This window comes from Mus musculus, chromosome 1 (assembly GCF_000001635.26).
Source record: "Mus musculus strain C57BL/6J chromosome 1, GRCm38.p6 C57BL/6J".
Lineage (NCBI taxonomy): Eukaryota > Metazoa > Chordata > Mammalia > Rodentia > Muridae > Mus > Mus musculus.
The window spans coordinates 139,623,243-139,637,103 of NC_000067.6; the positions used below are offsets into that span (position 1 = coordinate 139,623,243).

Genomic DNA, 13,861 nt, shown 5'->3' on the forward strand with positions numbered 1-13,861 from the left:
GCTTCGGGAAACCTCATGCAATATATTAAAAGTTATTTCAACAAATATATATATATATATATATATATATATATATATATAAAGACGAACACATTTCATTAAGCTTCCACATTCATTTTAGTTTTTGTTTTATGAGAGAAATTTTCTGGATTTTTTATACATTTATTACATGGTTTAAAAATTGTAATTCCTTTTATAGTAAATGTTTTTCTTTAACAATTTTGAGAATCATACTTTTCATAGGATATCAATAAGTTAAATTAACTCATTGAGATTTTGTTTTAGAAAGTAACAAAAGGAGACATGATTCACAGTATGAATATCATTATATTCATATATTTGATTATTTTCTGCCATCTACTCCTCTTGGGTGAATTTGCTTCCTTTTGTTCTAGAGCTTCTAGGTGTGGGGTCAGACCTCTAGTGTATGCTCTCTCTAGTTTCTCTTTGGAGGCACTCAGGGCTAAGAGTTTTCCTCTTAGGCCTGCTTTCATTGTGTCCCATAAGTTTGGGTATGTTGTGGCTTCATTTTCATTAAACACCAAAAAGTCCTTAATTTCTTTCTTTATTCCTTCCTTGACCAAGGTATCATTGAGAAGAGATTTGTTCAGTTTCCACATGAATGTTGGCTTTTTATTATTTATTTTGTTATTGAAGATCAGCCTGAGTCCATGGTGATCTGATAGGATGCATGGGAGAATTTCAATATTTTTGTATATGTTGAGGCTTGTTTTGTGACCAATTATGTGGTCAATTTTGGAGAAGGTACCATGAGGTGCTGAGAAGAAGGTATATCCTTTTTTTTCTTAGGATAAAATGTTCTGTAGATATCTGTTAGATCCATTTGTTTCATAACTTCTGTTAGTTTCACTGTGTCCCTGTTTAGTTTCTGTTTCCATGATCTGTCCATTGATGAAAGTGGTGTGTTGAAGTCTCCCACTATTATTGTGTGAGGTGCAATGAGTGCTTTGAGCTTTACTAAAGTTTCTTTAATGAATGTGGCTGCCCTTGTATTTGGAGCATAGATATTCAGAATTGAGAGTTCCTCTTGGAAGATTTTACCTTTGATGAGTATGAAGTGCCCCTCCTTGTCTTTTTTGATGACTTTGGGTTGGAAGTAGATTTTATTAGACATTATAATGGCTACTCCAGCTTGTTTCTTCAGACCATTTGCTTGGAAAATTGTTTTCCAGCCTTTTACTCTGAGGTAGTGTCTGTCTTTATCCCTGAGGTAGGATTCCTGTAAGCAGCAAAATGTCGGGTCCTGTTTGTGTAGCCAGTCTGTTAGTCTATGTCTTTTTATTGGGGAGTTGAGTCCATTGATGTTAAGAGAAATCAAAGAAAAGTAATTGTTGCTTCCTGTCATTTTTGTTGTTAAAGTTGGGAATCTGTTCTTGTAGGCTATGTTCTTTTAGTTTTGTTAAAGGATTACTTTCTTGCTTTTTCTAGTGTGCAGTTTCCATCTTTGTGTTGGTGTTTTCCCTTTATTATCCTTTGATGGGCTGGATTCGTGGAAAGATATTGTGTGAATTTGGTTTTGTCATGGAATACTGTGGTTTCTCCATCTATGGTAATTGAGAGTTTTGCTGGGTATAGTAGCCTGGTCTGGCATTTGTATTCTCTGAGTGTCTGTATAACATCTGTCCAGGATCTTCTGGCTTTCATAGTCTCTGGTGAGAAGTCTGGAGCAATTTTAATAGGCCTGCCTTTATATGCTACTTGACCTTTTTCCCTTACTGCTTTTAATATTCTATCTTTATTTAGTGCATTTGTTGTTCTGATTATTATGTGTCTGGAGGAATGTCTTTTCTGGTCCAAACTATTTGGAGTTCTGTAGGCTTCTTGTATGTTCATGGGCATCTCTTTCTTTAGGTATGGGAAGTTTTCTTCTATTATTTTGTTGAAGATATTTGCTGGCCCTTTAAGTTGAAAATCTTCATTCTCATCTACTCCTATTATCTGTAGGTTTGGTCTTCTCACTGTGTCCTGTATTTACTGGATGTTTTGAGTTAGGATCTTTTTGCACTTTGCATTTTCTTTGATTATTGTGCCCATGTTCCCTATGGAATCTTCCGCACCTGAGATTCACTCTTCCATCTCTTGTATTCCGTTGCTGATGCTCACATCTATGGTTCCTGACTTCTTTCCTAGGGTTTCTATCTCCAGATTTGTCTCCCTTGGGGTTTTCTTCATTGTTTCTACTTCCATTTTTAGATCGTGGATGGGTTTGTTCAATTCCATCGCCTGTTTGGTTGTGTTTTCCCGTAATTCTTTAAGTGATTTTTGAGTTTCTTCTACCTGTTTAGCAGTGTTTGCCTGTAGTTCTTTAAGGATTTCTATCTGTTTAGCAGTGATCTCCTGTAATTCCTTGAGGGGTTTTTGTGCTTCCTCTTTAAGGGCTTCTACCTGTTTAGCAGTGTTCTCCTGTATTTCTTTAAGTGAGTTATTAATGTTCTTCTTAAAATCTTCTACCACCATCATGAGATATGATTTTAAATCCGTGTCTTGCTTTTCGGGTGTGTTGGGGTATCCAGGACTTGTTGTGGTGGGTGTACTGGGTTCTGATGATGCCCAGTGTTCTTGGTTTCTGTTAGTAAGATTCTTACATTTGCCTTTCGCCATTGGAAATCTCTGGTGTTAATCTTCAAGCTGTCTCCGGTTGGAGCTTGATCCTCCTAAGATTCTGTTAGCCTCTGTCATCACTCCTGGGAGTCCAATTCTCACCTGAGTTCCAGTGGTCAGAGCACTCTCTGCAGGGAAGCTCACCTCTTGCAGGGCAGGTGTCCAGCAGTCTGGAGCTCTGATCCACCTCCTGAGTTCTGGTGTCAGAACCCATCTTCTAGACCAACTCTCCTCTGGCAAGGAATATGCCCAGGGGTCTGGGTCTCAGCTCTGCCTCCTGGCTGAGGATGAAGGCTCGAAGGAACCCTGACCAAGATGCTCTGTTGTTTCTATCGCCCACGTGCTCTCAGGTGATCAGGAGGTCCTGGGTGTGCTAGGGGTCCTGCTGCGTGGAAAGTCCTTTGCTGTCCTAGATGCCCTCGACCAGGTTCACATAGAAGATGGTGGGGCTGGTCTGGATCTGAATGGACCCCAGTCTCTGGTCTGGTGGGGTTCCTTTGTCCCTGTTCCTGCATAAGACCCTCCACTCACCCGTGATCCTGAGCACTCTGGAGCCCTTAGGGGCCTCCACTGGGCTCAGAAGGAAGATATTTACCAATATTTCAACTGTTCTAAATATTATGAGCACATTGTAAGATCATCTAGCTTTTACTGTCTTCAGCACCAAGATCTTCTAATTTTTACTGATAAATCTCATCCTACTACATATTCAACATGACACAAAAGATTAATTTCAGTCATAATGTAATATATGAGAGAATAAATTTTATATAAAATATCCTAATGATAAAAACAAATAATAAATAAATAGAACCAATAAAAAGTAATAAAAAAGGATTTGTAAGAGAACTAAATATAAAAAAATTTAAAACTTAATTTTCTTACAATTCTTATATTTATCAATATTATTTCTTAGTGGAAATAGCTTCTTTCATTTTTATGAGTTGCATATCATAGATTTTCCAAATTCTCATCTCAGTTAAATGCCTGGTTTCTCATTGCTGGTGCTATTGGAAAGGGTATAAAGTTCAGAGTTTCTGGACACACTGAAATAAGTGAGGTCATTGGGTCTATGTCTTTGAAGGAGATATTGAGATCTTGGCCATTCCCTTTTTACCTCTTTGCTAGTGGTCATCAGGCAAGCAGCTTTGACTTACCACTCACTCTCTTACATAAAGATGCCCCTGGTAACAGGATAAAAATGACAGAACAACTTGACCATAAACTCAAGTCAACAAAACAAAACAAATCCTTCTAAGTAATTAATTCAGTAATACTGACAGCAACAGAAAGGTGAGTGGGAAGAGATCCTCTGGTGCTCTTCTGTCATTGTGCACTTTATTTCTCAGGGGATATCAGGCTTAAGTGTAATACACATTGACCATAGGCTGTTAGATAAAACAAAAATGTATGGATGTAGATAGGCAAAAAATTGAAAAGAATGGAGTATCCCAGAAATTAAATACTCTTGATTCAATATAGCACAGTGGTATACATGTGTTGAGAAGCCACTGACATCATTCAAAGCAACTTTCTCCAGATAGAGAAACACAATTCCCTTCTTCACATACATGTTGGACTCAGTATATAAGGAAGAACCATGGCCAAAACATTGTATGCTCCATGTAGCTCATGGGTGGATTCTAGACTCCTATTGTATCTCTGATCAGTAACTCTAAGGCAAGTTAGTTTTTGTGAAATAATGAATGCAGAGGCTTATCTGATAAGGAACTGAGCTCACTTGTCCAGTCCTAGTGTGTGTGGCATGTTGGACATGGTGCCTAGCAAAGTCTCCTGATGACTGACAGTCAAGAATATCTGACAGTAGCACACTGATTCAGAGCCAGTAGCCAAGTCATCTTCAAAGTTGGCTGACAGAAATGAAGGGACAACAAGGGTTTGTTATGAGGCAAATATTATTGATGAATATTTACTATGATGCAAATAAATAAGTAAAATAAATATTTGTATGACAATATTTTATTCAATAATTTACTAAAAATATTAGAAAATGATTAGTTAGAAAAATGAAAAATATATGTAAATTAAAAAAATTTAGTCTTCTATAATGTATTTTAAATATTACTTGGAATCTTAAATTTTAATATTACTTATATTATTGCATTAAATATTAACTTTTAAAAGTAGAATATTTCTAAGGGTTGTACATAAATAAAAAGTTAAATGTTTGCTGTTACTGTATTTTCAACTGTGCATATTTAATAGATTAATTTCAGCGTCATGGAGATTAAAGATGTAAGTGAAGCTTACAGGTACATCTTGGAGCAGGGATCCAGCCAGTGAGTGTACACTTTGAAACTGTTGATCTGGTTGCAGGATAGAAGCCATCTTTACATTCATATCTGATTTCATCATCAGTTCTGTGTATAATCCTGTGAGGTGTGTAGATACCATTTGGAATATAAGGAAGCGAGCATGTCTTTTCTGAAAAGAAGCAGATATAAATAATGAGAAATATTTAATCTCACTAAGATTAAGACTATAAAAATAAACAGCAGATATAATTTATTTATACTGATAACTGTAAAATTGACATTGAAATGAATGCATCTTCATATTCTTAACATATCAGTCAGGCTTCCTCTGCCTTCTCCTGATATATGTGTGTCTTCTGTTATACATTCTTTTCTCTTGATGCCATCACATATAGTATTTCATGATTCTAAAGATGACGAAAACTTCATAATAATAGATATTAAGTGCTTGGAACATGATCCTTTTCACTTTCTAATTCTTTGATTGAAATTGCTGGCCTTGATTCTCATTTGGGCTATTTATTAATATTCACAGGTTTTTAATTTTAAATAATTGTGGAGATTTTACACCTCTGTCTCTTTGAATTAAACATGTTCTTTGACCTATTTAGGAAAACCTACTGAATAAGGGAGAATAATTTAAAATTTTGACTTTCAAAATCCTGCATCTAAACTTCACATACACCAAGCCATTCCTTGAATGTGGATTTTATATCTTGTGTGCACTAAATCACCTTAACCAAGATCTGCTAATTGACACCAATGCTAGAAAATTATTTTTAATTAGCCCCAGATTCTGCATTAATAAATTTCTTTGCCTTCTAGTTGGTTTATATGAGTATTCATTAGTGTTTTTTTTCTTGTGCACTTTGTGACATTCAAGATAACCTCTGTAATTAAAAGCTACCCCTTATGCTAATAATTCTGTAGTTTAAAAAGATCATATAGGTGATATGAAAAATTTCTTCATGATTCATTCTTAGACTTAGTCTGGCACAGAATTCTTTGGTTTTAAGTATTATTTAAATAGTTTTTGCCTTTACATATATACCTGTAATGTGTACACTTACCCTGGAAGGTGTGGCAGCAATCTTTCCACCGGTCTTAAATTTGTGTCATAGTTTACCTGTATTTTTTTAAATTCAATTTATAATCTGATTGAAACCCTCTCCTCTCCTCCTTGTCCCTCCACATATAGACCCTAGCCTCATCCCCTCTACTCCTTCTTCTCTTAAAAGGGGGATGGCCGCCTGGGCACCAGTCCACTCAGGCACATAAAGTCACTGCAAGACTAGGCACACCCTCTCTCATTGAGGTCAGACAAAGCATCCCAGTTAGGGGGAACAGGATCCAGAGGCAGGTAACAAAGTCAGGGACAGCCCCTGCTTCAGTTGTTGGGTTCTACATGATGAGAGTTAATATAAATGTATAGTAGAAAAATGTGATCTAAAATAATAATAATATATGACTACTCTTATGGTTTAAATATACTTGGCCCAGGAAGTGGATTATTAGGAGGTGTATCCTGTTGGAATAGGGATGGCCTTGTTAGAAGAAATGTGTCACTGTTAGGGTGGGCTTTGCCCATCTTTTCCTGAGTGCCTTTGAAACAAGATATAAAATTCTCAGCACCTTCTTCAACACCATGCTTGCCTTGCTGCTGCCAAGCTTTCCCCCTTGATGATAAAAGAATCAATCTCTGAACCTATAAGCCACCCCATCTAAATGTTTTCCCTTATAAGAGTTTCCTTGGTCATGATATCGCTTCACAGCAAACAACACCCTAAGATTTACCTACTTAAATCAAGTGTGTCTCCTAATTTTTATGCCATTTAACATTTATTTCAGCTCAGCCTTAATTGTGTTCCTTCAAAATTTTTCTCTTCATTGCACTCTGCCTGTCATATTGTCATAGGACCATTGTGTTTTTGTTTTTCTATTTAGGTCTTCTTAATACAGCTTAACTCAGTACCTTTTTCAGCTAAAGCTATAAGATACAAAACAACAAAATGGCCAAGTATTTAAGAAGAGAAGCAAACAGTATGGCAAGAACTTTGTAAAACTGATTAAGAGCAAAACTACTTTTTCCCTTGTATATAGATTCTCAATGTACAGTTTTCTTATTTCAAATGTTTTGTAGAAATATTTAGAATGGAATTCATCCAGCTTAGTTTCTTTACATTGTAAATCAATTTTACAAAATATAATCTCTACAGGAAACAGATGCATCAAAATAAGTTGTTCAGGACATTGTGTTATTTTTTTATTGTTCCTGCCTATCATTAGAGAGGGGCTATTATATGTTAGAAATCCAAAAGTTCTGAGAAGTTGTTTTAGCCCGCTTTGGTCTGGCTATGATCAGCTACAAGAAAGTCTACTTATTTTCATATTTTCTTATTTTAATTTTGGTGTCTTATGGAGTCCAAGATCCTTTTAAAGTCAGCTGCAACAAATTGTATATTCAGCGATATAGTGTCAAAGAGATTAAGGTGCCTTGGTGTAAAGATAATTGTACATCAACTCAGGTAAACTCTTTCTGCTCCAGGAAAACAAAGTAGAGTGATGCAGTACTTTTTTTTTTTTTTTAATAAGAAACTACTTTTCATCAAGGAGTAAAAATATTTCTTCAGTAAAATGAAGTCCATTTTTAGAAATTTGCTTGCTTATATGTGTTAAGATGCAAATCTCCTTATTTTCATCATCAAACTTCTATTTAATATCCTGTGAGAATGCCCCCTGTTACCTCTCTTCCTGTGGAAAATGATTTCCAAGAACCACATACTAAACTTTTAATATTTGACTTGTAATTGTGTTTGTGGAATGTTCCAAAGGAAATTTTAATGGAGAGTCTTTTTCTCCTCCTGCCTTCTTTCTTCCCTCCCTCTATTTTCTCCTTCCCCTCAAACTCCTCCCTTCCATCCTAGTGTTCAAAGGAAGCAAGCCTAGGTAGCATGTACAGAAGCACATTTGGGGAAACAAACAGATTTCTCAGTTTGAAAGTAAATATATTCTAAGAAAGTTTTTAAATAAGTGACAGGAATTCCAGCTTCAGGTGAATTCAGTCCAAAAGAGATTCTACTCTGCTATGTTCTTTGATGACTGATCTATTGAATCCTAATGCTTCCATGGAAAATTGGGTTCTCCTGAAACTGAAATGATTGAAAAGTTCCTCTTAAGCACCAGGCTTGATACACTATAACTATATTATGGTTTATAGTTTGATCTTTCAGCGGATAAATGATCTCTTTCGAGGCCACCTGGAGTTCGTCTTATGCAGAGCTTTAATGCCTGAGGACTAGTGAGATACTGCTTCTCTGATTAGGAGTCATAAACACCATGAAAACATATTGTTGGAGTCAATGCAATCAGCTAAACATGGATTTGTGATGCCATCTTTTCTTTTCCATTTAGTGTTCTACTTCTTAAATAATGGATAGAATATAAGGATAATGTCGACCTTGGGCCCAAACTCTGCAAACAGTTACCCAGTCCCCAGAGGACTCTCCACCACCCAGGTAACCTAGCAGGTCCCACATTTTAGGATCACTGGTGAGTGGAACACAACATCTGTTCCAAAAGAACCTGGGGTGCTTGGAGCCAGCTGGAGCACAGACACAAGAACCCTGCCCAAGCAGTGGTCAAGGTTTATTCCGGCCTGCTATGGTCTACCTTGGTTTCAAACCTCAGCAGACAGCCCCAATGTCCACAGATGAGGTACCACTTTCAGGCACTCTGACAAGCCCAGGATGTTAGGACTCCAGGATCCCAGGAGCTTGGTAACATCAGGATCTCAGGTTTTCAGAGGAAACTTGACTGCCAAGAACTCTCTCACACCCAGAATCTCAGCATCACAGGATTCCAGAATCACAGTATCACAAAGAAAGCTGGACTCTGAGAGTTCTAATACAACTGGTATTACAGAAAGGACAGGCTACAATCAGTTATATTGAGGACAGGAAGCACTTGAGATAATTAGATGAAAGGAGGCAAGGGTGAGAACAGAAGCAAGAGAAACCAAGGTTACTTGGCAACTTCATAACCCAACTCTCCCACCATAGCTAGTCCTGGATACACCATCACATCAGAAAAGCAAGATATGGATCTAAAGTCACTTCTCATAATGATGATGGAGGACTATAAGAAGGACATAAATAACTCCTTTAAAGAAATACAGGAGAACACATACAAATAGGTGAAAGAATTGAATAAAACCATCCAGGATCTAAAAATGGAAGTAGAACCAATAAAGAAATCACTAAGGGAGACCACTCTGGAAGTAGAAAACCCAGTAAAGAAGTCAGGAGCCATTGATGCAAGCATAATCAACAGAATACAAGAGATAGAATAGAGAATCTTAGGTTCAGAGGATACCATAGAAAACATTGACACAACAATCAAAGAAAGTATGAAATGCAAAAAGATCCTAACCTAAATCATCTTGGAAATCCAGGACACAATGAGAAGACCAAACCTAACGGTAATAGGTATAGACAAGAAGGAAGATCAGGGATGGTGATTCCACCAGAAGTTCTTTTATTGTTGAGATTAGGTTTAGGTATCCTATGTTTTTTGTTATTCCTGTTGAGTCTGCAAATTGCTCTTTCTTACTCTATGAAGAGTTGAGTTGGAATTTTATGATATCACTTTGCCAAAATTCAAAGGTTTAGTGGATTCAATTAAGATATGTAAAACTGATTATAAATGTGCAATACATATGTGTTTATGTGTTGTGTGACATATAGAATATGTCCAACTCTCATGAGAACAGAGAGAAAATAGAGGCTACTTGAGAGACAGTAGTACAGAGAAAGAGGTGAGTGTGGGCAGGTTTATTGGGAAAGTTTGCAGAGACAAAACAAGGTAATCACAAATGAAGGCAGGAAGAGCCAGAGAATGAGAAAGAGTCAGAGGATTAGAATGGATTGCCAGAGTTAATTGAAGGCCAAGCAGAGCACAAAATCAAAGGTTGAGAGAGAAGCCAGATTTGGTCTATGCCTTTGTAGAGGGTAGAGAGAGATCTTGGCCATTCCCTCATATCTCTTTGCTAGTGGTCCTAAGGCAAACAGCTTTGACTTACCACTCATTCCATGACTAGAATCAATGTAAACAAGAATTGGTTCTTTGAGAAAATCAACAAGCTAGAAAATCCCTTAGCCAAAGCTCATGCAATATATTTAAAGTTAGTTCAACAAATACAAATAAAAACAAATTTCCTTAAGCTTTCTCATTTGTTTTAGTTTTTTTATGAGAGAAATTTTTCAAGAAATTTTTTTACATATTTATTACACAGTTTAAAAACGATAATTCTTTTATACTAAATATTCTTCTTTAACAGTTTTGAGAATTGTACTTTTCATAGGACATCAATAACTTAAATTAGTTCATTGAGATTTTGTTTTAAACAGTAACAAAAGGAGGCATGGATCAGAGTAAGAGTATCTTTATTACTTCGGTTCTCAGACTTTTACCTAATCTTTATTTTACAGTGGGCACAGGTGAATCTTTTTACCCCCTTTATATACAATTCTAGGACTAAACAGAATATTCCCTAAAGTACACAATCACTCGAGGTGGTTAGTACCCAAATGAGCCTCGTTTGACAGCTTACACTTTCCAGATGCAGGTTAAGGTTCCATCAGCAGTGATTGTTGGATCATTTATCATAGTGTTTATGCAGCTTACTCAGACTGCTATTTAATAACTTTACCAATTTTGCAACTGTTCTAAATGAGCACAGCACAAGTTCTAGTTTTTAATCGACTTTCAGTCCCAAAATCTCCTATTCCACTTTTTTATTTTAGATCATTTTAAATTTATTATCAGTTTATTTGCCTGTTTGTTTTATAATGGAAAAGAGTGTGTGTGTGTGTGTGTGTGTGAGCGAGTGAGCAAGCGAGAGAGAGAGAGAGAGAGAGAGAGAGAGAGAGAGAGAGAGAGAGAGAGAGAGAGAGAGAATCAAATAATCCTGGAGGTTAGTTGGATCTGGGAGAAAGTGGGAAAAGAATAATTATAATCCGAATATATGCATGAAAAAAACCTATTGTCAGTTAAGGATATAGACAAGTAACAAGCCTGCTTCTTTTGCTGTTAATTATTTTTATAGGTTAAATGATATCTATAACTGATGTTACATTTTAAGCCACAATTACCATTAAGGATACTTTGCATGTCAAAGTAACTTTAGAATTGTAATTAATGATTTTGAGATAGGAATTTTTTGCCTTGTCTCCTTTGACAGTAGAAAAGGCAATGATGGCATTAGTGAGATTGAAGGGAAATGCTAAAATACAACACACTATTGAACTTGAAGTTGGAGGAAGATGGTCCTCAGCCACCAAACCAAGTAGCATTTTGCACCAGGGAATCGGCCTGTTAATGCGTCCCTGATGGAATAAATAAAGAAACCAGTCCTGACAGTATTTTGCAGTCCTGTGATATTATGTTTGAATCTCAGATCTCCAACAATGCAAGGGGAAAATTTTCTACTTTCCACCACTAATTTTGTGGTAATCTGTCATGACAGTCATAGGAAAAAAAAACCTACACTGAGTATAGGGAAATAAAATACCATTTTGCTGTTCTAATTCTAGGGGTGGGGGTGGGGGATGCTTCCTTGTTTTCCACTCCTACAATGTCACCAATTGATGTACATGAACATCTTGATGTAAGTAAACCTGACTGCTGTCTTTTTTCAGCAAGAGCAAAAGCCAAGCTGAAAATCCACATAGTAGATATTTTTATTTATCTTTAATCTCTATATCAATGTTCCCCTGAATTTGTGTGTGGATACTACCTACATGCATAATGTCCTGAGATGTCAGTGGAACCTTCAGACTGGAGATTCAGAGGATTCTAGGGGTAAATCATTTTTTGAACTGGAATGTGAGAGCAGAGAACTAAGACCAGGTGCCCTGTAAGAGCAGCTAATGTGCATATTTGCTGGTCCATCTCCAGCCTCTCATTTCTTTATTGAACATTTTAAGGATTTCAAGTGAAAGCACGAAGGCTTTGTAAATTTACATTTTGGTTTGGTTTTAAACATCTTTTTCCCCACAATTTTATTATGTTATACAAAGAAATGAAAATACTAAAAAATTAACCTGGTGGTAGTTGGAGGAGAAATTATTGCCAGAGTATTTTGGGATCAAAAAGTGGTTTAAAGCTGACAGAATATTTGGAGACTCCTATGTATATTTAATAATTCCAAAAATGTTGAAAAACTTCTCACATGTGATATTAGTATCTAACAGTAAAATGGACAGCAAAACATGAAATTTTGAGATTGGAATTTTTTCATTGTTTCCTTTGACAGTAGGAAAGGCAATGATGGCCATATTTACTAATAGTCTCACTTCAAAATCAAAAACCATGACTGAAAGATATGATAGAAACACTGTAGGAGAAAGATCACTGTAGTGAAGGCAGGGACAATGGGCTACATCACATGGACACTGTGAGAGCAATTTGTTCAGGGAGGACAATGTCCAGCAGAGGAGAAAGTGTGAAGGAGGCAATTTCATCAGGCTCCTCTTATGAGGTTGACAACAACCTTCTGATAGATCCTGATAACCAGGCAATGGGACTGATTGTCTCAGAGCTCATGTGGTTTAAATTCCTAGATATGTAAAACAGCCTTGTTACAGTGAAGACATCTATGAAACATTTGATGATAATAAATTAGACAATCTAGAATAAATTCTGAACATGTATGACCTACTACAATGGAACACAGGGTGCAAATAATTATGAATGGACAAGTGGTTCTGATTGAAAGTTGAGACTAACTTGGAGAACACTGTTATATGGTGGAGTCAGTTTTTGATTCTGCTAAACTTGTGAAGAAGGATTAATGTTTCTTCTCAGATTTTCCCGAAATCTTGGAGAAAGAACTCAGAAGTTGTCATTTATAAATGTGCAGATATCTATTCTGAAGTAGACTATTTTTTTGGTTCTTATTTTTTGTGCAGGTGATAACATTGCTATGCTAGGCAAAAGTAATCCAAGGTATAGTATTATTGTACACAACTCATAGTGTTATTTGAAGACTTTATTTCCATGGAGAGTTACTTGAAAGGTATTTGGAGTATGCAATGGTAACTTGTCTGACATCTCAACATTCTGAGGTCTGAAAGAAGAGTATCTCCCCTAAGTTCAAGCCAGGGCAGTCTGAGTGAGTTTGAGATCAGCACATGCTATAAGGCTATAAGTTACTAACAAAGATAAGGGAAGATAAGGGCTGGCTGCATCACTTCGATTCTCTCCCTCCTCCCCCAAATCCAGTCTCCTAGCAGAAAACATGCACTTGTCTATTGCTCTTCTCTGACTCCACATATAAAAAAGATCTTCTAATACAACTTCTCTATACTCAACACATCTTATTTATAGTCTCTGACATTAGGACGCATTCCCTGTGAATATACCAGGTGATCAAGGTAGAAAATCATGTAAACTAACTGAATGCCCTCACCAATCACCACTTCCTCCTCTGTTCTGAATCCAATCCCAAGTTCTCATCCATGGATCTTCAGTAGAATCCCTACAGAATACTTGATGCAGCTTTCCTCCCCATCATCCTGCACATATTACCGGTGAATCCTGTTGAGTTTCCCTCTTTACTTCCTTTTATATTATCATTTAAAAAAGATGTTTAATAAATGCATTGCTGCTTTTTGCTCCCATCACTCATCCCAGACACCAGCAGACCTGCCGGCTTTTGGACCATAGAGCCAACATGTGGTGTACCTTCACTGCCATGCAGTGCAGCCTGGTGAGAAGGATCATCAAGCACTTCTAACAGAAGGAGTTCTGCCTGGTGGCTGTGAAGTCCCTTTGGGCTTCTGAAGACCACCTGAAGAAGCACCACGTTGACCTGAAAAACCATCCTTTCTTCCCTGGTATGGTGAACTACATGAACTCACAGCCCATGGGGCCCATGGTCTTGGAGGGGCTTAATCTGATGAAAA

At 36.8% G+C, this 13,861-nt stretch overlaps 1 protein-coding gene across 2 annotated transcripts in view; it reads right to left on the reverse strand.

Moving 5' to 3' along the window:
• Cfhr3 (complement factor H-related 3) overlaps window positions 1–13,861 on the reverse strand; it is a 76,713-nt gene that overhangs the window by 38,949 nt on the left and 23,903 nt on the right. For both annotated transcript variants that reach the window (NM_001374102.1, NM_001374101.1), the window contains exon 2: window positions 4,894–5,067. In NM_001374102.1, the coding sequence (NP_001361031.1) occupies window positions 4,894–5,067 (174 nt within the window). The remainder of the gene's footprint in view (window positions 1–4,893; window positions 5,068–13,861) is intronic.